Source organism: Mobula birostris, chromosome 3 (genome assembly GCF_030028105.1).
Source record: "Mobula birostris isolate sMobBir1 chromosome 3, sMobBir1.hap1, whole genome shotgun sequence".
Lineage (NCBI taxonomy): Eukaryota > Metazoa > Chordata > Chondrichthyes > Myliobatiformes > Myliobatidae > Mobula > Mobula birostris.
In genome coordinates, this window is record NC_092372.1 from 218,401,366 (window position 1) to 218,428,733 (window position 27,368).

Consider the following 27,368-nt stretch of genomic DNA (forward strand, 5'->3'; position numbering starts at 1 on the left):
TCCATTGTTTACAGGTACTTTTCTATAGATTTCCAGAGCATGCCTGCAGATATAATAAGACTGAAAGAGTCAGAGAAAGTTTACAGAGCTGTTGCCAGGATTTAAAGACCTGAGTTATAGGGAAATATTTAATAAGTTAGTACTTTGTTCCCTGGAGTGTAGGAGAATGAGGGGTGATATGATAGTGGTGTATGAAATTATGAAGGTTATAAATAGAATAAATGCAAGCAAGCTTTTTTCCACTGAGGTCGAGTAAGACTAGAACTAGAGGTCATAGATTAATAATGAAAGGTGAAATATTTAAGGGGAACCTGAGGGGGATCATCTTCATTCAGAGGATAGCCAGCTTGCAGAACAAGCTACCAGTGAAGTGACGAATTTAGGTTCAATTTCAAAATTTAAGAGAAATTTGGGCAAGTACACGGAAGGCAGTGTTATGGAGGGCTATGATCTAGGTGTCAGTCGATGGGACTGGGCAGAATAACAGTTTGGCATGAACTAGATGGGCTGTGATTCTTTATAACTGACTACAACTCTGACCAAATACTAATTTCTAATTACATCTATGGAGGTATATTAACATCTGTATCCCTCTTATTCATTAAGGATGAAGAGAGTAAAATCAAAGCAAAAAAAATCAAGAATTAAATGTCTCCAATTAAGCTGTTATCATTCTAGTAATATATAGCTAATCAAACTAAAATTTAAAGAAGTACACTGTGTTAAATAGTCATTTGTGATTTTGAATATTTTATGTCATATCTCTCATCTTTTAATGACACAGAATTCCACTGGGTGTGTTGAGAACATAGTGACTATCAGAGCAATTCTATCAATCCGATGACGATAAATTAGGACCCTGGATGTGAACCTAAACTCCAGGCCTCAAAATCTGATCTCACTGATTCACATACAAGGGGTGTCACTATCACTTGTGCCTTCTGCCCACAGAGAAATCCAATACCAAAATATGCCAACGACTCCGGGTCTACCAGCGCAACATTCTACTTGTCACATCCAACAGACTTCCAGTAGATTAAGCAAATGTGATTGTCCTTTTATAAATCCCTTCTGGCTCTGGTCAATCCTATTATTATTTTCTGTATTATGATACTTCTCATTATAGAGTTTCCTTGCTACTGACATTAGGTAAGCAGATAGTTCTGTGAAATGTACTATGCTGCAAAACACAGGAAAAATTCCAGAAATTAAATTCCTCTTGCAAAATCCTCTAAGTTCACTGGCAGGGTAAGTGAAACAATGTCAGCACCCTCTCCCTAAACAATATCCCTGCATAAAGATTCTAATTCTATTCACTTGACTACCAAGAACTGTTGAACAGCAGACTCTTGAAGTGGGCATCCTATAGCAAGCTTTGATAGTGAAGCAGATTAACAGGATATTCTCAAAGTCTCTGAAAAATTGAAACATTCCTACCAACTGGTCCATGATTGACCATAAAGGAGAATTATTCAGGATGGCATTAGGAACTTTCATCCATTCACTAAAAGCTAAGTTGTTTTTAAATAGGCATGTCAACAAGAGTTGGAATCATTTACCAAATGCAACATGCTGCAGATGCTTGAAATTGAAATGAGTTAAATCTAACTGAACTTTCAGGACTTTTATTATATCTGAAAATAATGGAAACACTCAGATTAGGCAGCATCTGTGGAAAAAGGGAAAAATACATTCAACAGATCATCCTTTGAAATTTCTGCCAATTCTAGTAAGATTCCACCACCAGCTATATATTCTCTCAGTTTCTATCTCAGTGCCATGTAAAGTCCATTTCCTTTGTCATTCCACGATCCAACTTTCCATTATCAACCAAACATCATCTTGTGGTATTTTCCCAAGGGTATGAAGACTCAAATACGCAGGTTTGAAAGAGGCTGCAGAGGGTTGTACACTCAGCCATCTCCATAAGACCATAAGATATAGAAACAGAATTAGGCCATTTGGCCCATCATGTCTGCTTCACTATTTCATCATGGCTGATCCAATTTTCCTCTCAGCACCAATCTCTTGTCTTCTGCCCGTATCCCTTGATGCCCTGACCAATTAAGAATCTATCAACCTCTGCCTAAAGTATATATAAAGACTTGGCCTCCATAGCAAAGAATTTCACAGATTCACCACTCTCTAGCTAAACAAATTCCTCCTCATTTACATTCTAATAGGACGCCCTTCCATTCTGAGGCTGTGTCCTCTGATCTCTCCCACCATAGGAAACATCCTCTCCATATCCATTCTATCAAGGCCTTTCACCATTCGATAGGTTTCAATGAGGTCACACCTCAATCTTCTAAATTCTAGTGAATACAGGCCCAGAGCCATCACACACACTTCAAATGACAAGCCATTCATCAGTTTTCATTAGCCTTTGAACCCTCTTCAGTTTCAGCACATCCTTTCTAAGGTAGGGGCCAAAACCTGCTCATTATACCCAAAGTGAGGCCTTACCAGTGTTCTATAAACTTTCAGCACTACATTCTTGCTTTTATACTCTAGACCTCTTGAAATGTATGCTAATATTGCATTTGACTTCCTCACCACAGATGCTATTAATCTTTAAGGAATCCAGCACAAGGACTCTCTTTGCACCTCAGTTTTTTGAATTTTCTGTCCAATTAGAAAATAGTCAACCCATTTCTTCGACCGAAGTTCATGACCATTCACTTCCCAACACTGTATTCCATCTGTCATTTTTTTGCTCATTCACAATCTGTCCAAGTCCTTTTGCAGCTTCTCTACTTCCTCAAAACTACCTGCTCTCCAGCTATCTGCATATCGTCTGCAAACTTTGCAACAGAACCATCAATTCCATCATCCCAACATAACATAACATAAAAAGAATCGGTCCCAACATAGACCCCTGTGGAACACCACTAGTCACCAGCAGCCAACCAGAAAAGTCTTCCTTTATTCCCACTCTTTGCCTCCTACTGATCAGCCACAGCTTTATCTATGCTAGAATTCTTCCTGTAACACCATGGGCTCGTAGCTTGTTAAGCAGCCTCATGTGCAGCACCTTGTCAAAGGCCTTCTGAAAATCCAAGTACACAACATCAAGTGATCCTCCTTTGTCTATCCTGCTTGTTATTTCTTCAAACAATTTCAACAGATTTGTCAGGCAAGGTTTTCCCTTGAGGAAACCATGCTGACTATGGCCTATTTTATCATGTGTTTCCAAATACCCTGAGATCTTATCCTTAATCTACCCAACCACAGAGGAACCATTCCAGAATCTAGTAATTCTTGAAAGATCATTACTAATACCTCCACAATTTCTTCAGCTGCCAATTCCAGAACTCTGGGGCGTACACCATCTGGTCCAGGTGACTTATCTACCTTCAGACTTTTCAGTTCTCAAGAACATTCTGTCTAGTTATAATAACCTCACACACTTCATGACACCTGATACCTGGAACTTCTACCATACTGCTAGTATCTTCCATAGTGAGGACTGACGCAAAATACTTATTCAGTTCAGCCACCATTTCATTGTCCCCCATTACTACCTCTCCAGCATTGTTTTCCAGCAGTATGATATCTACTCTTGCCTTTCTTTCACACTTAATGTATCTAAAGAAATATTTGGTAACCTCTTTCATATTATTGGCTAGTTTACTTTCGTATTCCATCCTTATCTTCTTAATAACATTTTTAAGTGTCTTCTGTTGATTTTTGAAAGCTTCCCAATCCACAAATTTTTACTCTATGATATGCCCTCTCTTTGGCTTTAACGTTGCCTTTGACTTCTCTTGTTAGCCATAGTTATGTCATCTTTCCTTCAGAATGCTTCTTCCTGTTTGTGATGTACATATCCTGTGCCTTCCGAATTGCTTCCAGAAATTCCAGCCATTGCTGTTCTGCTGTCATCCCTGCCAGTGTTCTTTTCCAATCAATTCTGGCCAACTCCTCTCTCATGCCTCTGTAATTCCCTTTATTCCACTGTAATACTAATACATCGGACTTCAGCTTCTTCTCAAATCTGGGGTAAATTCGAACAAATGATGATCACTTGTCCCAAAGGTTTCGTTTACCTTAAGCTCACTAATCAATTCTGATTCATTGCACAACATCCAATACAGAAAAGCAGATCATCTAGTGGGCTCAATGAAAAACTGCTTGAAAAGGCAATCTCCATAAGACCCAGGAGCAGAATTAGGCCATCTGACCCATCGAGTCCGCTCCGCCATTCAAACATGGCCGATACTTTTCTCACCTTCCTCAGCCCCACTTGCCAGCCTTCTCCCCCTAACCTTCGGTGCCATGGCCAATCAAGAACCTATCAATCTCTGCCTTAAATACACTCAATGACCTGGCCTCCACAGCTGCCAGTGGTAACAAGTTCACCACCCTCTGGCTAAAGCAATCTCTCCATTTCATTGTTTTGAATGGATGCCCCTCTATCCTGAGGCTGTACCCTCGTCCTGAACTCCCCTACCATGGGAAACATCCTTTCCACATTTACTCTGTCTAGGCTTTTCAACATTTGAATATTCAAAGAGACCCCCCCCCCCCGCCAACCAATCCTTCTAAATTCCAGCAAGTACAGACCCAGAGCCATCAAATGTTCCTCATACCATAATCCTTTAATTCACAGAATCATCCTTGTGAACCTCCTCTGAATCCTCTCCAATGCCAGCACATCTTTTCTTAGATAAGAAGCCCAAAACTGTTCACAATTCTCAAGTGGGGCCTCAGCATCACATCCCTGCTCTTATACTATAGACCTCTTGAAATGAATTCTAACATTGCATTTGTCTTCCTCAGCACGCAAGTTAACCTTTAGGGTGCTCTGCACAAGGACTCCCAAGTCCTTTTGCATCTCAGATTTTTGGATTTTCTCCCCATTCAGGAAATAGGCTGCATATTTATTTCTTCTACCAAACTACACGGCCATGCATTTTCCAACATTGTATTTCATTTCCCACTCTCTTGCCTATTTTTCTAATCTAAGTCCTTCTGCAGCCTTCCTGTTTTTTCAACACTACCTGCCACCCCCATCAATCTTCATAACATCTGCAAACTTGGCAAAGTCGTCTATTCCATCATCTGAATCATTGATATACAACATAAAAAGAAGTGGTCCCACACCGACCTCTGCAGAACAGCACCCTTCACAGCCAGCTAACCAGAAAAGGATGGTTTTATTCCAACTTGTTGCCTCCTACCAATCAGCCAATGCTCTAACCATGTTAATTAACCTTCCTGTAATACCACATGCTCTTAACTTGGTAAACAGCCTCATGTGTGACACCTTGTCAAAAGCATTCTGAAAATCCAAACAACCAACATCCACTGCATCCCCTTTATCTATCCTACATGTAATCTCTTCAAAGAATTTCAACAGGTTTGCTAGGCAATATTTTTCCCCAAAGGAAACCATGCTGATTTTGTCCTATCATGTCCTGTGTCACCAAATACTCCACAACCTCATCCTTCACAATTGACTCTAATATCTTCCCAACCACTGAGGTCAGGCTATCTGGTCTATAATTTCCTTCCTGTTGCCTCCCTCCTTTCTAAAAGAGTGGAGTGACATTTGTAATTTTCCAGTCCTCCAAAACCATGCCACAGTCCAATGATTCTTGAAAGATCGTTACTAATGCCTCCACAATGTCCACCGCTACCTCTTTCAGAACCCTAGTGTGCAGTTCATTTGGCCCAGGTGACTCATGTACCAACAACAGGAATTCTGCAGATGCTGGAAATTCAAGCAACACACATCAAAGTTGCTGGTGAACGCAGCAGGTAATCCCTTACTCACTCTTCCTTCAGTTAGTCCTGACGAAGGGTCTCGGCCTGAAACGTCGACTGTACCTCTTCCTAGAGATGCTGCCTGGCCTGCTGCATTCACCAGCAACTTTGATGTGTGTTGACTCATGTACCTTTAGGTCTTTCAGCTTTTTGAGCACCTTCTCCCTTGTAATAGTAACTGTATTCACTTCTCTTCCCTCACACCCTTCAACACCCAGCACATTGCTTTCTGTAGGTATTTCAAATCTTCCCACTAATTTTTGCTTCGGTGTATGCCCTTCTCTTTAGCTTTTATATTAGCTTTGACTTTCCTTGTCAGCCACGGTTGTACTATTTTGCCATTTGAGTATTTTTTGTTTCTGGAATACATCTATCCTACACCTTCCTCATTTTCCCAGAAACTCATGCCATTGCTGCTCTGCTGTCTTCCCTGCAGCATCTCCTTCCAATTTACTTTGGCAAACTCCTCCCTCATACCACTTTTACTCCACTGAAATACTGCTATGTCAGACTTCACCTTCTCCCTACTAAATATAAAGTTGAACTCAATCATATTGTGATCACTGGCTCCTAAGACTTCCTTTTCCTGAAGCTCCCTAATCGCCTCCAGTTCATAACACCCAATCCAGTATAATTGATCTTGTAAGCAGTCTAGAAATTCCCCCTTCTGTAATCTAGCACCAACCTGATTATTCCAATCTACCTGCATATTGAAGTCCCCCATGACTATTGTAACATTGCCCTTTTGGCAAGCATTTTCTGTCTCCCATTGTAATTTGTAGGCACCATCCTTACTACTGTTTGGGGGTCTGTATACATCTCCCATCATGGTCTTTTTACCCTTGAAGTTCCTTAGATCTATCCACAAAGATTCAACACCTTCCGACCCTATGTCACCTCTTTCTAATGACTCGATTTAATTTTTCTTAATTAACAGAGAAACACTACCCCCACTGCCTTCCTGCCTGTCCTTTCAATATAATGTGTTTCCTTGGACATGAAGCTCCCAGCTATAATCTTTCAGCCATGATTTTGTAATGCCTACAACATCATATCTGCCAACCACCAACTACACTGCAAGTTCATCTACTTTATTCCTAATACTGCGCGCATTCAGATTCAACACCTTCACTTGTATTCACCCTTTTCAATTATGTTGCACCATGCTCAACCTTTTGATTCCTAACTTTGACTGAGGTCTTACCAACATCTGTCTCTACAACCTCTCCACTAACTGTTCTGGCACTCTGGTTCCCATCCCCCTGCAATTCTAGTTTAAACCCCACTATGCAGCATTAACAAACCTTCCTGCAAGGATATTAGTCCCTCTCCAGTTCAGATGCAAACCATCCCTTCTGTACAGGTCCCATCTTCCCTGGAAGAGAAACCAATGATCCAAAAATCTTATGCCCTCCCTCCTAAACCAACTCCTTAGCCACACATTAAACTGTATAATCTTCCTAGTTCTGGCCTCACTAGCACGTGGCACAGGTAGCAGTCCTGAGATCACAACCCTGGAGTTCCTGCCCTTTAACTTAGCATCTAATTTCCTGAACTCCCTATGTAGAACCTTGTCACTTGTCCTATCCATGTCATTGGTACCTACACGGATCACAACTTCTGGCTATTCACCCTCCCACATAAGAATGCTGAGGACTCGATCCGAGATATCCTGGATCCAAGCACCTGGGATGCAACATACCATCCAGGAATCTCGTTCTAACTCACAGAACCTCCCGTCTGTTCTCTGAACTAACGAATCCCCTATCACCACAGCGTGCCTCTTCTTGCCCCTTCCTATCAGAGTCACAGAGGCAGACTCAGTGCAAGAGACCCAACCACTGTGACTTTCCTCGGTTAGGTCATTCCTCCCCCCCTCCCCCTGACAGTATCCAAGGTGATAGACCTGTTGTTGGCGGGGATGGCCACTCCTTTCACCTTCCTGTCACCCAGTTTCCTGTGCTGTTTACCTTGGGTGTAACCACCTCTCTATATGCCCTATATATCACACCTTCAGCCTCCCAAATGATCGAGAGTTCATCCAGATCCAGCTCCCTAATGCGATTGTTAGAAGCTGCAGCTGGATGCATTTCTTGCAGTTGTTGTGGTCAGGGACACTGGAGGTCTCCCTGCCTTCCCACATCCTGCAAGAGTAGCATTATGCTATTCTGCCTGTCATCTCTACCTAGCTGAGCAGATATAAAGGGAAAAAAAACTTGAGCTTTGCTTTCTGAGTGAAGCCTCTCTTCTCTGAAGCACTAAAGCCTTAAGATCACCACTCAACATCCACTCAGATGATGCCCGCTGCACTTGCCCCACCTTCCTTTAATTTGCTTTTAGCAATTAATCTCAAATGCCGATTGGCCACTGGTCAAAGCTCTATTACACTGCTGTGAACCACTCCTAACTTTTCTCCTTAGGCAGTGGACCTGATTGAAATCCTCCCTCTCCAAATTTCTGATGTCTGAATTGGTGGCCCGTCAAAGCTATGCCTGCACTGTACTGCTGCCATAGAATAACAAATTTCATGAACGATGTCAGTGACAATAAACCTGATTCCGATGTCTCACAGTCCTGCTATTATCAGTAACTCATCATATTTCTTTGTCTATACTATCACTAACTGTCTTATTAACTTATTTGGCCTGAAGATTCCTATAACTCATCTCAAGGCAACCCTTGACTCACCCTCTTATTGAAATTCTCCTTGCTCTGCTCATCAGAATCAGAGATCAGATTTATCATCACCGGCACGTGTTGTGAGATTTGTTAACTTAGCAGCGGCATTTCAATACAATACATAGTATAGAAGAAGAGGAAAAAAAATAATTACAGTATATGTACATTGAATAGATTAAAATTTGTGCAAAAACACAAATAATATTTAAAAAGTGAGGTGGTGTTTATGGGTTCAATGTCCATTTAGGAATCGGATGACAGAGGGGAAGAAGCTGTTCCTGAATCACTGAGTGTGTACCTTCAGACTTCTGTACCTCCTACCTGATGGTAACAATGAGAAAAGAGCATGTCCTGGGTGCTGGGGGTCCTTACTAATGGACTCTCTCTTTTTGAGACACCACTCCTTGAAGATGTCCTGGGTACTTCGTAGGCTAGTACCCAAGATGGAGCAGACTAAGTTTATGACCCTCTGCAGCTTCTTTTGGTCCTGTGTAGTAGCACCCCTCCCCTTCCCCCCCATACTAGACAGTGATGCAGCCTGTCAGAATGCCCTCCACGGTACATCTTTAGAAGTTTTTGAGTGTTTTTGTTGACATACCAAATCTCTTCAAACTCCTAATGAGGTATAGTTGCTGTCTTGTCTTCTTTATAGCTACATCAAAATGTTGGGACCAGGTTAGATCCTCAGAGATCTTGACACCCAGGAACTTGAAACTGCTCACCCTCTCCACTTCTGATCCCCCTATGAGTATTGGTGTGTGTTCCTTCTTCTTACCCTTCCGAAGTCTACAATCAGCCCTTTCGTCTTACTGACGTTGAGTGCAAGGTTGTTGCTGCAATATCACTCCACTAGTTGGCATATCTCACTCCTGTACACCCTCTCGTCACCATCTGAGATTCTACCAACAATGATTGTATCATCAGCAAATTTATAGATGGTATTTGAGCTGTATCTAGCCACACAGTTGTGGGTATATAGAGAGTAGAGCTTTGGGCTAAGCACACACCCCTGAGGTGTACCATTGTTGATGGTCAGTGAGAAAGAAATATTATCACCAATCTGCACAGATGATGGTTTTCCAGCTAGGAAGTTGAGGATCCAATTGCAGACGGAGGTACAGAGGCCCAGGTTCTGTAACTTCTCTATCAGGGAATGATGATGTTAAATGCTGAGCTATAGTCCATGAACAGCATCCTAACATAGGTGTTTGTATTGTCCAGGTGGTCCAAGGCCATGTGAAGAGCCATTGAGATTGTGTCTACTGTTGACTTATTGTGGCAATAGGCAAAATGCAGTGGGTCCAGGTCCTTGCTGAGGCAGGAGTTCAGTCTAGTCATGACCAACCTCTCAAAGTATTTAATCACTGTAGATGTGAGTGCTACTGGGTGATAGTCATTAAGGCAGCTCATATTATTCTTCTTAGGCACTGGTATAATTGTTGCCTTTTTGAAGCGAGTGGGAACTTCCGCCCATAGCAGTGAGAGGTTGAAAATATCCTTGAGTACTCCCACCAGTTGGTTGGCACAAGTTTTCAAGCCTTACCAGGTACTCCCTCGGGGCCTTCTGCATTGCGAGGGTTCATCCTCTTTAAAGGCAGCCTAACATTGGCCTCTGAGACAGAGATCACAGCGTCACTAGGTGCAGCAGGGGTCTTCATAGTTATGGTTTCGCTTTGTAGGAAGTAATGTCTTGCAAATCATGTCAGAGTTGTCGTACATCCGATGTCGCCTCCAACATCATTTAAAATTGTCTCTTCGCCCTTCAGCAGACGACGTACCTCCTGTTCATCCATGGCTTTTGGTTTGAGAATGTACAGCAACTCATCCACACAAGTTTTAATGAAGTCGGTAACAACTGCAGCATACTCATCCAAAATTGAAGATAAATCCCTGAATACGGTCCAGACCACCAATTCAAAGCAGTCCTGTAGGTGGCCCTGTGCTTCCCTTGTCCATATCTTCCTGGTCCTCACTACTGGTGCTGCAGTCTTCAGTTTCTGCCTATACTCGGAGTACAGGTACCCCCAGGTGATCAGACTTCCCGAAGTGAGGGCATGGAATAGCATGGTAGGCATTCTTGATGGTGGTGTAACAATGGTCCAGTGTGTTGCTTTTCCTGGTATTGCAAGTGATCTGTTGATGGTAATTGTTTAGTGATATTTTTCAGACTGGCCTGGTTAAAATCCCCCAAAATGATGGTGAAAGCATTAGGGTGTGCTGTTTCATGCATGTTGATCCCATTGCTCAGATCATCTAAAGTCTAATTGACATTGGTCTGAGGTGGAATGTATACCACTACCAAAATGATCGCGGAAACCTCTCTGGTAGGTAAAATGGACGGCACTTAACTATGAGATATTCCAGGTCTGGTGAGCAGAATTGGGACAGCACTGATATATTTGTGCACCAAGAGGAGTTGATCACGAGGCATAATTCTCCACCTCTGCTTTTGAGAGACTCTATATCACCTTCTCTACTTCTTAAAATTATCTTCTTTTCCCTCTTTCTCAGTTCTGACACAGTTCTGTCTGCAGCCTGATACATTAACTTTACTTCTCTTTCAGCTGCCTTAGTGATTTCAGTTTTTTCCTGTTTTCAGTCAGATTTCCCTGACCTGTAGGTTTATTTTAATTTTATAACTGAATTTTTTCCAGTTATTTATTATAATTAGCATCACTTAATTTTCCAAAGTCAAAACTTTCTGTCTACGATATCACTGCATTGAGCTATATGTCAGTTAGTTCCATGCATCAGTTTATTTTTTAATTCTTTAAACATCATAAAACTCCACTATGGAAACAAAAATATTCTTGCTTTCTTACTTTCCTAATTCATATAAAGGGTCATTGACTTTAATTATTAAATCTGCTTAAACCTTATTTCTTCGCACTCGTTGGTTGACTTGTTGAATATTTCCGACGCTTTCTTTTTGCATTTCAGTAAACTGACTTGCATGTGCATTAGTTTGCTTATACATTACAATGAACATTTTTGAAAGAAAATGGCTGCATTGACATGACAAGATTATGTGACTATAAATAGCATATCATAAGTTGCTCCACACAATATTATTCAATACAAAGATTATGACATGTTTCCTCCTAAATTTAAATAATGGAAATACAAAAATGATTCCTACCCTTTACTTTTAGAAATGCACTGGTCTGCTGGTCCCCTGAGTCGCAGATGTATTCTCCCTGATCTTCTAGTTTTATATTGTGTATAAACAGCTGAACACAGGAATCTTCATGCTTTATTTCATACTTATCACTTGAATGAAGCGCCACAATGCCTTTCCTCCATTCCACTGAGGCACCAGGTTTAGATAGCTCACAGCACAAAATAGCCGTACCATTCTCATCGGCTTCGATGTCCTCAAGTTCTTGTTTAAAAAGTACAGGCAAGACTAAAGAGGATGAGAAGTAAATCAGCTGATAATGTTGTTCAGTCTAGATCTGAACTTGACAGACTGCTAGGAAATTAAATGCAGTTTCACACCTTTCCATTTATCCATTTAAATTAATATTTTGTAAATTACTAATACTTAGATAAACCCAGACTGAGGAAAAAAGTTATGCTAGTCATCAAGGCACACAAGAGGCATGTGATTAGCGTACAAAAATAACATTGACAACAAAAGAAAAACAAGGCCAAATGGCCAAATTCTGTTTCTATTGTTATGCTCTTAGTAATACCAATTTATGTATGATGACTGAAATATAAAACTCTAACTGGAAAAATTAGTAGTTTTTTGTGCAGAATTATGCCAAAAATATGCTGGCTATCCTACCCTTCACTTTCAAAGACGCAGAAGTCTGCTGATCTCCCGAATCACAAATATATTCCCCTTCATCTTCTGGTTTTATGTTGCGAATAATCAATTCAGCGCAGGAACCTTTTTGTACCAGATCATACTTGTCACTTGGAGTAAGTACCACTGAATATTTTCTCCATTCCACTGGAACATCAGATTTAGTGAGTTCACAGTGCAGAATAACTGAACTATTCTCTTCAGCTTCCATGTTCTGAAGCCCTTTCTTGAAAAGCACAGGCAAAGCTAGGAAAAACAGCAATTCAATTTGTAAACATCCAGTAGGACTGTGCATTCTGGATAAATATAAAAGTCCAAACAAGCCAACGTAAAATCCAGACTGCAAATGAGTGAAATGCATACGGATCTAAGTGTTCCTGTGCATAAATCACAAAGTTTAGTATGTAGGTATGGAGATGAATAACATATTGGTCCTTATTGTAAAGGAGTTAACATTTAGGGATACAGAAGTTGTACACACCATACTGGAATGATAGAGTCGAAGTAAACATTGCATGGTAACAGGTGCTTTGGCCCAAATGGTCCCGCCTAAGCTAGTCCCATTTGCCTATGTTTGCCCCATATCCCTTTAAACCTTTCTTATCCACATACCTATCCAAGTACCCTTTGAATGCATCTCCCTCAACCACTTTCTCTGGGAGCTTATTATACAATGACTACTCAGAAAAAAATTGTCCTTCAGATTTCTATTAAATCTCATCACTCTCAACTTAAACCTATGCTCTCTAGTTCTTAGAAACATAGAAAACCTACAGCACAATACAGGCCCTTCGGCCCACAAAGTTGTGCCGAACATGTCCCTACCTTAGAAATTACTAGACTTCTCCATAGCCCTCTATTTTTCTAAGCTCCATGTACCTATCCAAAAGCCTCTTAAAAGACCCTGTCGTATCCACCTCCACCACCATTGCCGGCAGCCCATTCCACGCACTCACCGTTCTCTGCGTAAAAAAACTTACCCCTGACATCTCCTCTGTACCTACTCCCCAGCACCTTAAACCTGTGTCTTCTTGTGGCAACCATTTCAGCCCTGGGAAAAGGTCTCTGACTATCCACATGATCAATGCCTCTCATCATCTTATACACCTCTATCAGGTCACCTCTCATCCTCCATCACTCCAGGGAGAAAATGCTGAGTTCACTCAACCTGTTTTCATAAGGCATGCTCCCCAATCCAGGCAACATCCTTGTAAATCTCCTCTGCATCCTTTCTATGGCTTCCACATCCTTCCTGTAGTGAGGCAACCAGAACTGACCACAGTATTCCAAGTGGGGTCTGACCAGGGTCCTATATAGCTGCAACATTACCTCTCAGCTCCTAAATTCAATTCCACAATTAATGAAGGCCAATACACCATATGCCTTCTTAACCACAGAGTCAACCTGCGCAGCTGCTTTAAGTGTCCTATGGACTCGGACCCCAAGATCCCTCTGATCCTCTACACTGCCAAAAGTCTTACCATTAATACTATATTCTGCCATCATATTTGACCTCCCAAAATGAACCACTTCACACTTATCTGGGTTAAACTCCATCTGCCACTTCTTAGCCCAGTTTTGCATCCTATCAGTGTCCCGCTGTAACCTCTGACAGCCCTCTACACTATCCACAACGCCTCCAACCTTCGTGTCATCAGCAAACTTACTAACCCATCCCTTCACTTCCTCATCCAGATCATTTATAAAAATCACGAAGAGTAAAGGTCCTAGAACAGATCCCTGTGGCACACCACTGGTCACCGACCTCCACGCAGAATATGACCCGTCTACAACCACTCTTTGCCTTCTGTGGACAAGCCAGTTCTGGATCCACAAAGCAATGTCACCTTGGATCCCATGCCTCCTTACTTTCTCAATAAGCCTGGTATGGGGTACTTTATCAAATGCCTTGGTTCCCAAATCCTGGAAAATAGACTATGCCCCTTTGTAATTTTATAAATCTTTATAAGATCACCCACACTCCAATGAAAAGGTTTCCCACATCTCCAGCTGATCAAGATTACTCTAAATCCTGATAATCATCTTTACTGTAAACACCACCACCTACTTTTGTGTCATCTGCAAACTTACCAACATTCTGATCTGTATAGTTGTGGTCCTTTTATTTGAAAAAAAGCATATACTAAAATTAGCAGTCTGGAAGATGTCCAGTAGGACATTTATTGAGACGAAGAGTTTATCTTACCATGAACGGTTAAAGAATTACCAGCTGCATTCTTTGAACTTTAGAAGAATGACAGGTTAAATATATATTCAGATTTTATTGAATTATAAGATTATAAGAAGGCAAGACAGGGTAGGTCTTCAGAATGAATAAACTCTTCTTGGGCTTCCAGCTGGGTACAGATATCGATTTTAACCAAAACCAAGTTAAAAATCAATACCTGTATGCAGCTGGAAGCCCTGAGAAGATGCTGGAAAGCACCAGATCCTTTTTTTAAAAAAAGGTATTAAGGAGTTCCCACTAGTGTTAAGTCTTGTACAGACGGGCATATCTATAAGAGGAAAATCATTTAAAACTGGAGTACAGCAATGCTTTCTTTTAGAAGCTGGCAAATGTTTGGAATTCTTTACCCCAGAGGTTTATGGATGCTCAGTCACTGAATGCATCTAACGAGGAGAAAGATTAGGGAATTGAGGTGTTTGTTCAAAAAGGGGGGAAACCAGAAGGCAGAGAACTGTAGATTAGTTTAACATCTGCTGTTAGCAAACTGCTACAGTCAATAATCAAAGAGGAAATAACGAAACACTTAGAAAAGCAGAATGCAAATCTAATTATTATGATTTTATGAAAAAGTAAATCAAATTTGATCAATTTGCTTGAATTCATGAGGATAAGACAGGGAGAGTTGATAAAAGGGAACCTGTAGATAACGTGAAAAAAGAATCTAGTGCTTTCCCAGCATATATGACAAATAAACTCTTCTCAGGCTCCCAGCTGGGTACAGGTATCCATTTTAACTGATGCTTTGATGACAAACTCAGCTGTCCCTGATGACGATGGCAGAGTTTGTCATCGAAACATTGGTTAAAAGCAATACCTGTACCCAGGTGGAAGTGCGAGAAGAGTTTATTCGCCTGTAGACAGAGTGTTTAGATTCCTATTGGGCCATTTTACAAGGTGCTCCATAAGAGCCTGATACATAAACTGACATCAAATTATTGGCAGAGGTGCATTAGTATGGATTGAAATCTGACACAAGAGTTGGAACAAATGGTTCCTTTTCAGGCTGGAGGGATATAATTAGTGGCATATTTGAGGGATTGGTTCTTGGTCAATGCTTACTGTTTACATTAATGACCTGGAGGAGTGAACAAAAACAAATCAAGTTTAATGTGAGGAAGTGTGAAGTCATGCATTTTGCTAATAGGAATTGAAATGCTGATTATTATTTAATTGGAATGATAGCGGAAATGAGTGAAGTTCAGACGGATCTAAGCGTCCAAGTACATGGGCACATCCAACAAGTAGTTAAGGCAGCAAATCACATTTTAGCCTTTATTGTAAAAATAGAGAGGTTTTATTATGATTGTACAGGATGCTGGCAAGGTCACACTTGGAACATTGTGCACAGTTTTGATCTACTTAAGAAATGGGGAATTAAGCCACTTGGTCCATTGAGTCTGCTCTGCCAATCCATCATGGCTGATGTATTATCCTCCTCAAACCCGTTCTCCTGCCTTCTCCTCGTAACCTTTGACACAATTAGTAATCAAGAACCTATCAACATCCACTTTAAATATATCAAATGACTTGGTCTCTGCAGCTATCTGTGGCACCTATAATGAGAATGTTATTCTAACAAGAGTGGCTAAGCTAGGCAGTTTGGATCAGAATTTCTTAGAGTTTAAAAGAATAAAGGGTGACAATATTCAGATGTTCCTAAAGGGGTTCATAGGATAGCTGTACAGATGTTTTCACCAATGAAAGGATATGAACAAGGGGTCATAGTTACAAAATAAGAAATTGGTCATTTAAAACTAAGATGCACATAAATTTCTTCTGCCAGAAGACAGTTAATCACTGGACTTCTCTGTCCTTGAGGCTAATGAGGATCAAATAATTAGATGCAGGATAGCTAGAGACAGATAAATCTTTGTTGAAAGATCAATTAATTCAAGATTATGAGGAGCTGGCACAGATTAAGAGTTCAGGCCATCATAGATCAGTCATGATCATGTTGAATGCAAGAGCAGGCTTGAAGGGCCTGTTCCTGCTCAGGTTTTGCAATGCCATTATTATTATTATCATCCTTTTACCAGTGTCACATTACATGACCAAGATAGACATAAGGTACAGGCAAAAGGTACTACATCTATTGGGTTTTCTGGTGAACATAAGTTGTTTGCTCAAGATCCTGGAGTTAGGCTTAGACTTAATTTCAAACTTAAAGCCATTTCAGGAAAAATAACATGCTTCACAGTAATAGGCTTTATTCTGACAGTGATATAGAAATGAAAATCCACATTGCTACTTATTTGCAGGAACAACACTACTGCATTGTGTCCCACAAGTCATAATCAAGAGGCTTACTTAAACTTAAATGACTAACTGAGAGTGAGACACAGTATGAGAGAAACAGAGACAAGGGATGGGAGAGTAAGGGGTGGCCGCTGAAGCATAGCAGATGATGGAATTAAGGGAGATAGCAGGAAGCAAATAGATTTGAGGAATGGGAAGAGACCTGAAGAAAGAGGAATGCAGGGTGATATTGAGAAGGAGGCACATGCGGTAGAGTTAAATAAAGAGGAAGGTAGGGAGATGCAGAAAGGGAGGTAATAGAGCTGGAGAGAGAAAGCAGGGGTGGGGGGAAGAAAATGTTGGTGGTGACAGAAAGGTGGGGTGGATAAACCAGAGGGAAAGATCCGTGTAGAGAATGAGAAATTGAAAGAGAAGAATCGTTTAGGGGTTGTGAGGGAGAAGCAGACAGTGAGAGAAAACTCAACAAATAGATAAAGCCATAGTGGTAGAGGCAGAACTATGGAATCTGGAATTCCCTTAACCATAAATACAGGCGTGTTTTGCAAACATAGACAAAGACGCAGTGTGGCACAATAATACAGCTAGTAGAGCCATTGCCTCACAGCACCAGAAGTGCAGATTCAGTCCTGACCTTAGGTCTTGTCTGTGTGGAATTTGCAATTCACCTGAGTCTGCACTGGTTTCTTCTGGGTGCTCCTCAGTTTCCTCCTAGATCCCAAAAACTTGCAGATTGGTAGGCTAATTGGCTACTGTAAATTGCAAATTTGTGTTTTGGTGAGCAGTAAAATCAGTAGTTGATGGTGAGGTGAATTTAAAAAATGGATTTATTGAAAATTGAAAATGAAAAAAAATTGGGTGGCTGATGGTCAATGCAGACACAATGGGTCAAAGTGTTGTTTCCAGGTTGGAAATCTCTATGACACTACAACTAATGAACTGAAGGTACTGCACAACTATTCCACACAGACACAATTTCTCACAGACAACATATTTTTCACTAAACAGACATTTTTCATCTTAATTCTTCCACATACACAGACACATCTTGAATGAGGTATTTTAGAAGATGATCTGCTCATGAAATGACTCAGACATAAAGCAAAAACAGATCTGATGTTTACTTCCATACCCTTTACTTTTAATGAAGATGTAGTCTGTTGATCTCCAGAATCACAAGTATATTCACCAGCATCTTCCAGCTTCAGGTTGTGAATGAACAATTTAATGCTTGTTCCTTTTTGTTTTAATGTGTACTTGTTACTGGCATGAAGTAATATTGATCCTTTTCTCCATTCTACTGAGGCATTAGGCTTATTAACTTCACACTGCAGAACAGCAGTACTGCTCTCTTCAGCTTCTTCATTATGAAGTTCTTGTTTAAAAACCACAGGTGTTGCTAAAAAATCAAATTAAATCCCGATGACATGGTATGGAAAATTATAACAACTCTGAATTATCAAATTAAACTTATTTTCTGTAAAAAAAAATCTGTTGTTAATGACATGTTTCCTTTAACACACAAGCTTCTCGAAATACATAATATTGATCATGTTCATATCTAACTTCATTTACACTCACTTTGCAAACTATGTATATAGTAATAAGGTGTCTTCAAAAAAAATCAATGGCATTTTTAACAATCACATATTATATCTACTAAATAATACCCCAAGTTGGGAGTCAGATAATATTGTTAATAAAGAATAACAAAATATAGGGGGAAATTAATAAATCTAATAATGGAGCATTTAGTTGGCAAATTAACATCAGAGTTGCATGTCAGGCCACACATTTTACTAAAAGGAATAAGGAAGTTATATATTCCTTGAAACATATATGTCAGATGAGACACAGGGACTGAAAGTGTTAAAGGTGTTAATTTAAATGTATAAAATCTTTCAATAGGTTCAATCACATTTTGGAACCCTATCAACAATCTTATCTCTTGTAGGCAAGGCCAGTCTGGCGCATAAGTAGTCTCGAGAAAATCCAATAAAATATTCAGAAGAAACTTCTATACCCAGATCCTGTTTAATAGTGCTAATAAATTCCATCTCAGAACAGATAAGCAAAATAGCACAGGTACATTTATGTTGAAATGTATAAGAAATTAATGTATTGATAGAGTTAGATGAAGAGAAGTAATGAAGAGATTGTGTGGACCTATGTACTTGTCTAAATGTCTGCCTCTGTAAAGAAAACATTTTGCATTTCAAGTCAAAGGATACCTGTTGCATTTTATTTAATAGTACAATAGAATCCACTATAACCAGCACATGTGGATACACTTTGGCTTACCTAAAAATAACAGGTATGTTTAGAATAGAATAGCCAGGTAAGATTGAGAAGTGAAGGGTATTCCAGTGAACCTCAAAGATGAGGGAAATCATAACCATCTCGTGAAAGGAGACAACTCTGACAATCATAGTTTCACTGTGGTCTCACTGCTGTCCGCCACAAGGAATATGTCATTGCCAGAATCTTCCTCAGCCACTTCTCTCAGTGGCCAAAAATGCAGCTCCCAAATCACAATGTAAACTCCATCTAACTGGAGGCACAGAGGACACAATTTACAAAATGCAGGAACTGGCACCAACTGGGAGGGATTGCACGGAAGGCTCAAAAATGCATCTCAACCTTACATTTGGATGCGAGCCATAATCCTAACCAGGGTCTACAACAGAATCAAATTTACTCAAGAATGGTATCACACAAAGCTCTGTCATTGCTCTGATACTTTTCTCAATTTTTTTTTACCGTAATACTGCAGGTAACCTTCAACAAACTTCTTGTATGAGTGCATCAGAACTAACGGGAAACATTTCAACGTGGTGAGTACAGTAGAACCAAGGTCACTCCAGGTTCAGCAGTCAAGTTCTGACATTTGTAGTTGTGCAGGTTTGGATATCAAGCTCTAAGCAATTGTCAAATTGTTCACAGAAGCATGTAGAAAAAGCATCTGAAAAAGCTATCTTCTACCAACTTTCTCCTGATCAACACCATTTTCCATCAATAAAAGCTCACAAGAACCTGGAATTGGACCACATCTCATATCTTGGAAGCAAAAAGTGACATTTGTCTTGTCCTCTGATGAGCCAGCACAGGCTTTGGTCAATTGAGGGAAAAAAGACATTTGAAAATCAAGACCTAGATTTGCAATAAATTCATGGGTAGCAACTATCTTTACCATCCCACTTCTGATATTTCTGAGATCTGGACTACACATAGGAAGCATCTTGAAAGTTAACACAAAGCTGTCTCTTCAAGATCCTCCAAATCTACAAGAAGAATAAGCAAACCAATATCAGTGAAGTGTTCCAGACCAACACTGACACAATCACAGTTGAATGGAAAGCCACATCATTCACGGACCCGACACCAAACTGCTGAAGCAAACATTCTATTGCAAGTTCCATTAGTGGAAGAAGTTACCAGGCAGACCAAGGAACTGATTCAAGGATGGGCTCAAAACCTTGAAAAACAGCAACAATTCCAATGACTCCTAGAATCCTTGGCCCATGACTGCTAAGAGTAGGAAAAAAAAGCATATGGAATGGTATTGAGAACTCGCAATCCTGCAGGAACCACTCCACCTCACAGGCTACCTAACTGCTACTTGAGATACCACTTGTACCATGTAAACAAAGCAGCACAGGAACAGGCCTTTCAGCCCACGATACTGCCTCTGCTGACCATGATGCCAAATTAAACTCATTTAATCTGATGGCACATGATTCATATCCACAATCCCCTGCATGTTCATGCCTTCATCTAAATTTTAAACATCACTACCATATTTGCTTCAATTTCATCACTGATAGCACATTCCAGGCACCTCACACTCCATGTGGAAAAATATTTCAGTGCACATCTCCTTTAACATCTCCCTCTTTCATCTTAAAGGTATAGATGACATATGTGTCATGTTTCCATCTGGGTCCTCTGCCAGTGCTCCAACTGGACCTATCAAAGACCTAGATTAAATGACCACTTTATACTAGTTTTAGGCATTAGACAAACACAGGTGGTCAATTCCCTATCTAAAAATTGCCCACTAATTTAAAATGAAGCATCTTGGAGTGAAAGAATTGAAGAAAGGTAGAAAAAGTCTTAAAATGACAAAGATGAGAAATATAATTCAGAATTGGAAGTTACAACATGAAATTGCTAATGTGAAATTTTTATATATATCTCCATACAATGCAGACTGATGTAAAACTGCAATATTCAACTTGTTTGTAAATTGCGATGAGAATGAGCAATTAATTCAGCAAATAAGCATCAATTCTTATAATGCCAACTGAGCAGCAGGGTGCTATTAAGGGGTGCTGGCAAACACAAATATACTTAGTGATGGGAATGTGAGATGATGAAATTACAATGATAAATGAGCAACACGTTTTTGTCCTACCCTTCACTGTTAAAGAGGCAGTGGTTTGTTGATCACCAGAATAACAGGTATAGTCACCACCATCTTCAGGCTTTAGGCTATGAATAAGCAAATCAACACTTGATCCTTCTTGCTTCATCTCATACTTGTCACTTGGGTGAAGTACCAAGGATCCCTTTCTCCATTTTACGGGTGCATCAGGATTATTAACCTCACAATGTAGAGTGGCAGTGCCACCCTCTTCAGCTTCCTCATTCTTAAGTTCTCGGTTGAAAAGTAGTGGCAGCGCTATGGAATGGTAAATTTTATTATAATTTTTATTAGTCAACATACAGGTCTTACTTCTGGATATCAGCATGTAATTTTAATCTCACTTGCACCAAATAACATTCTTAGTGAGAGCTCCAACAATCCAGAACTGGATTTTTCTTCCCAATTATTCTTGGCCCCACCACCCTTCAAAATAAACCTACAAGAAAGGAACAATGACAGCTGATGCACTACGGGAAGCTTCTGGGACTATGTAAGAGTATCAAGAGATAGGTCAACCAGAGACCTTTAAAACAAAATGTGCAGACAGTCCCAGGTTACGGTTCCATTCCTAAATTGATTTTTTCTAAGTCAGAAACATCTATTTGCCAGAGCTAACTACATTGTATAACTCTGCATATGTATACTATAATTCTTTCAGTTCACTGAGTATCTTCACTATTTTCAATCTAACATCACCTATAATTAACCTAAGGGAACATATACTGTATCCTGTGATAGTGAATACAATGAAATATTATATTATTAGCTTGAAAAATACTTAAAATATTTATGGAAGAATTGGTGGAAAGTCAGAATTTCATAAGTCAGGTCATCTGTAACCCTGGGAACTCCTGTCATTATAAATAAGGTAATGAAAGTAACTGAATAAAGGTAAACGTACACAGGGGAGGGAAACTATGAATGACAATAGTCACATGCAGTAAGGAAATACAAGGTGGAATTGAGGAAAATTCTAAAGCCAAAGGGTGGAGAATATCGTTTGTAGATGTGACGTGAATGTTATGTTGCATCTCAAGTTTTAGTGGGTTTGAGACATCACAAAATTAAAATCAAAAGCACAAAGTCTACAAATGAACTGAAAGGAGATAAATTCTAGTTTTAGCAGAATTTTCAAGTTACTAACCTATCCATCAACTCCAACGTCACAAGTTGAGAAAGGTAGGGAGATAAACAGAAGTTGGAGTAGGAATGAAAGATGGCATTAAGAGGAAGGTTGCAGAACACCGAGATAATAGTTAGTTAGTTCAGAGGAATGGTCCACTGTCGGGATAATCATTACCTTATGGAGAGATGGGAAAGATAAATACACAAGTGGGTAAAAATTTATGCCATTGCAAAAAAAAAAACCTACTGGAGGAACGCAGGGAGTCAAGCAACATCTGCAGGGTGAAAGGAAATGTCATTGCTTTGGGTTGAGACCTTAAACTGGCACTGAGAGTGGAGAGGGAAGATAGCTCATATAAAAAGGAGTTGGATGAAACCTGGTCTGGCAAGTGGACTGAGGTAGCTTGAGGTATGTTAGATAGAAGTCAGGTGCTTGAGGGGTAGGGGTGGAGATAAGAGAGAGGTATGTAGGTAGATTATAAATACAAATGATAGAGGAAAACACAAGTGGAGAAAGGCAGGGAGAAGAGGGCGATCAGCAGAGACACAGAGGCTACACGTGCTGAAGTCTGACAAATAAGGAAGGTGATAATGGGAACAATTTAGGCAGAGAGGTTTGGCAGATGGAACCAGCTAGGGAAAGGATGAAGTGTGTGGGAAGAAGATAGATGTAAATGATTTGGTTAAGAATGTATCAGACATGGTTAGCAGTATCTTGGTAAATTTTCTGCACCCTCTCTAATGTTCCCACATCCTTCATATAAAGAGGCAAACAGAACTTAACACAATACTCCAAGTGTGATCTAACCAGGGTTTTATAGAGCTACATTACCTCACAGCTCTTGAACCTAATCCAACTTTGAGAGATTTATAGATTTAGACCCAAAGATCCCTCTGAACCTCCACACTGCTAGGAATTCTGCTATTAACTAACTACATATTCCACCTTCAAGTTCAACCTTCCAAAGAGTATTACTTTTCTGGATTGAACCCCATCTGCCACTTCTCAGTCCAGCTCTGCACCCTGCCTATGTGCAATGCGATTCATTTGGAAAATTAAAATCAGGTAAGAACTTACACAGTAAATGACAGCTCAGGAATGTTGTTGGTTGGCATGGTATAACGCTGCAGCTCTAACTACCCACGGAATTTTGTAGCATGGGAATTGTACATCCATTTCCTTCAGACCCACCTCTTTCAATATTTTAGGATGCAGGTCAACAAGTTCTAATCCAATAGTCCCAATAATTTCACCTATTTTTTTTAAACTAATATTAACACATTTGACTAATTTGCTTTATCAAGGTATTTATTAAAGTAGTACAAAAGAATAGAACAGTTTTTTTAAAAAAAAAAGAAAAACTGCCCTACTTATTAGACACTTGCCCTAGAAACGTCTAGGGTGTATGAAAACACTAGATGGATACTTGATCCAGTGTTATCAAACCTGGTGGTATGCAAACACATTTTTTCACTTTATGTCAGTACTTTTGACAATAATAAAGCAACTACCAATTACTTAGCATTTTATATTATATCCAGCTGCAGTACATTTCAAATGTGAAAAAGATCTCAAAATTGTTATCTTTTTCCTTCAATGTTTCAAGAAACATTGCAATATTTTTTAACGTTTCTACTAATACTTCACATTAATTTTCTGTGAACTGTTGCACAAGAAATCCAAATTACTAATTAGATTGAAATATAAATAATTACCCATGAATTGTTGGCTATTATACAACCGTGGTTAAACTACAATACTGACAAGAATCCTGACTTCAAAACCCTACTAATGAAAAGCCACAACAAGGTCATTCTGTCAGGAGTAATTTGAAGAAAATAATCAGTTTTTTGAGGATCATTTTCTGCAGAATATGAGATATCATTTATTCATTTTAAGAGTTAGCTGTTCTCCTACCATTCACTTTTAAGGAAACCACAGTCTGTTGATCCCCAGAATCACAGATGTATTCACCAGTGTCTTCTAGTTTTAGGTTACGTATGTGCAACTCAAAGCAAGAACCTTGCTGAACCATTTCATATTTGTCACTTGGATGAATTACCACAGATCCTTTCCTCCATTCCACTGAGGCATTAGGTTTAGTAATCTCACAACATAAAATGGCAGTACTATCCTCTTCAGCTTCTTCATTCTTAAGCTCTTGCTTGAAAAGTACAGGAAGAGCTAAGGGAGATGGTGATTTTGTTCATGACTTAGTTTTGACCAAATTTAAATTCACCAACTTCTGAAGCAATTTATTACAAACATTCAAACTTATAAAATATATAAATTAAGCATGACTTCCTTGATACACTGAAACAACAAATAAACCCATGGAGTCTCAAGATAACTTAAAAATATTTGGATGCATTGACAATAATATGTTTGCAGTTTCATATAATTTCTATGTTCTATTATCAATTTGCAAGGGGAACTATGTAGATGGTTCCTTAAGGTTGCTTAAGGTCTGGTACATGGAAACAATACTGATGAGTCTAAGGTAAGTGAACAAGAAGAGGATGTCATCCTGGACAAGAAATCCAGACCCACAATGAACAAATAAATAACAGGTTGTCATTTTCCAGAATTTTGTAAATATCATTTCATGAAAAATATTTTGTAAGCAAAAGCAATATGAATTAATTATAAGCTATGTTTTTTAAAACATACCTTTCACTTTTAAGAAGGCTGTAGTTTTCTGATTTCCTGAATCACAGGAATATTCACCAGCATCTTCTAGTTTTAGGTTGTGAATTAGCAGCTCAACAGAAAGATCTTTTTGCTTCATTTCATACTTTTTACATGGATGAAGTAGCATTGATTCTTTTCTCCATTTTACTGGAGCATCTGGTTTACTAATCAGACAATGAAAAGTAGCAGTACTATCTTCTTCAGCTTCCACATTGTTAAGCTCTTCTTTGATAAGCACAGGCAGGACTAAGAGAGAAGAATGTTCAAAATTCACAATGGTACAGTTTATTCAACATCCAATCAAGCAAGCATTCCACTCATTATTGAATGGAATTCTGCTACGATATCCATTCAACAATGCAATAAATTTCATGAATGATTTTGGCTTTCTAAGATTGTACCACTAAAGCATTCAATTCAGTCCCTGAGAAGCGCAAATTTAATTAACTTCAGCTGGGTTGGATATGATTGCGAAGTTGAAGAAACACTTGCACAGCAATATGAACAAGCAGGGATAGAGGGTCATGGACTTTGTTCAGGAATAGGATTGATTTAAATTAGTTGGGAATAGACACAGTGTGCTATCAAGCCCATTTCTGTATTGTACGTTTCTCTGTTTCAATGACAACGGCCAACTGAGGCAAAATAAGAAGTTGTACTTCAGAACCACATGAGCTGGCATAACCCCCTGCTATTACTGTTATATGCCACTATGCCAGGAATCTGGCACAAATCCCTGGAACTCTTCAGTCCAGATGAAGGGTCTCGCCTGAAACGTTGACTGCACTCTTTTCAATAGATGCTGCCTGGCCTGTTGAGTTTCTCCAGCAGTTTGTGTGCATTGTTTGGATTTCCAGCATCTGCAGGTTTTCTCTTGTTTGCCCTGAAGCTTTTACAGCTTTGAATCAGCAACAGTCCAGTGTGAAAATGCTGCTTGTAAAGATCGGTGCCGAGCAGGCGAGGATGAGCACTTTGGCTCTTTTAATTTGAAGAAATCAACAACAGGAGCAGGGCCTTACACCACATTTCCTGGCACCCAAGTTCTCTGCGCAGTAGCAGTGTGGAGGCCAGGGGTTTTTGCCAGGTTCCTGACATAGTGCTAAGGCAGCATGGTAATGTAGCAGTTAGTGCAACTCCTTAGGGTGTAAGATCAGGGTTTGATTCCTGCCATTGTCTTTAAGGAGTCTGCCCCACTCCAGGCCACCAGAGAAGTGTCTCTGACAGCATCGCTGACCTCATCAACTCTGGAGAACTCCTATCTACTGTCACCAAACTCATAGTTCCTTTACCCCTTCTACACTATTCACTTCTACCTCCTACCCAAGATGCGCAAATCTGACTACCTGGGTAGGCCCATTGTCTCTGCCTGCCCCACTGAACTAGTGTCCTCATACCTTGACTCCATTCTATCCCTCTTGGTTCAGACACTTCCTACCTACATCCACGACACTTCTCATGCCCTTGATCTCTTCACTAACTTTCAATTCCCTGGCCCTGACTTCCTCATTTTCACCATGGATGTCTAGTCCCTATACGTACACTTCTATCCTCCATCAAGGCGGCCTTAAAGCTGTCTGCTTCTTTCTCAATAAAAGAATTAACCAGTTCCCCTCTACCACCACCCTCCTTCATCTGACAGAAGTAGTCCTCACCTTCAACAATTTCTCCTTTGGCTCCTTCCACTTTCTCCAGAACCAATGGTTAGCCTTGAGCGCCTGCATCTACCCCAGCTATGTCTGCTTTTTTGCTGCCTACATAAAACAGTCCATGTTCTGAGCCTTCCTTAGTAATGTTCCCCAACTCTTCCTCCATTACACTGATGGACTCAATTGGCGCTGCTTCACGCACCCATGCTGAGCTCGCCAATTTCATCGCCTTTGCCTTTTACTTCCACCCTGCCCTTAAACTTACTTGGTCCATTTATGAAACCTCCCTCCCCTTTCTCAATCTCTCTGTCTCCATTGCTAGAGACAAACTGTCGACTGACCTCTTTTATAAACCTACTGATTCCCACAGCTATCTTGACTATACATCTTCCCACACTATCTCCTATAAAAAATGCTATTTCCTTTTCTCAGTACCTTCACCTCCACCACATCTGTTCCCAGGATGAGGTTTTCTTTTCCATCAGAGGTGGCTTCTTTCTTCAAAGAATGGAGTTTCCTTTCTTCCACCATCTATGCTGTCCTCACTTGCTTTCCCTCCATTTCCCAGATATCCACACTCACTCCATCTTCCCACCACCTTAAAAGTGATGGAGTTCCTCTTATCTTTACCTACCATCACGAGCCTCCACATCGAACTCATCATTCTCGGCAACTTCCGACATTTCCTACCACCAAACACATCTTCACCTCCCTCCACT

The 27,368-nt window shown here is 40.0% G+C and overlaps 1 protein-coding gene across 1 annotated transcript in view; it reads right to left on the bottom strand.

Annotated features, from left to right (window-relative positions):
- obscnb (obscurin, cytoskeletal calmodulin and titin-interacting RhoGEF b) overlaps positions 1-27,368 on the bottom strand; it is a 598,125-nt gene that overhangs the window by 290,161 nt on the left and 280,596 nt on the right. Inside the window, exons 66-70 of the mRNA XM_072254438.1 lie at positions 24,983-25,249; positions 21,175-21,441; positions 17,893-18,159; positions 12,239-12,505; positions 11,588-11,854 (exon numbers count right to left, since the gene is read on the bottom strand). Of these exons, the coding sequence (XP_072110539.1) occupies positions 11,588-11,854; positions 12,239-12,505; positions 17,893-18,159; positions 21,175-21,441; positions 24,983-25,249 (1,335 nt within the window). The remainder of the gene's footprint in view (positions 1-11,587; positions 11,855-12,238; positions 12,506-17,892; positions 18,160-21,174; positions 21,442-24,982; positions 25,250-27,368) is intronic.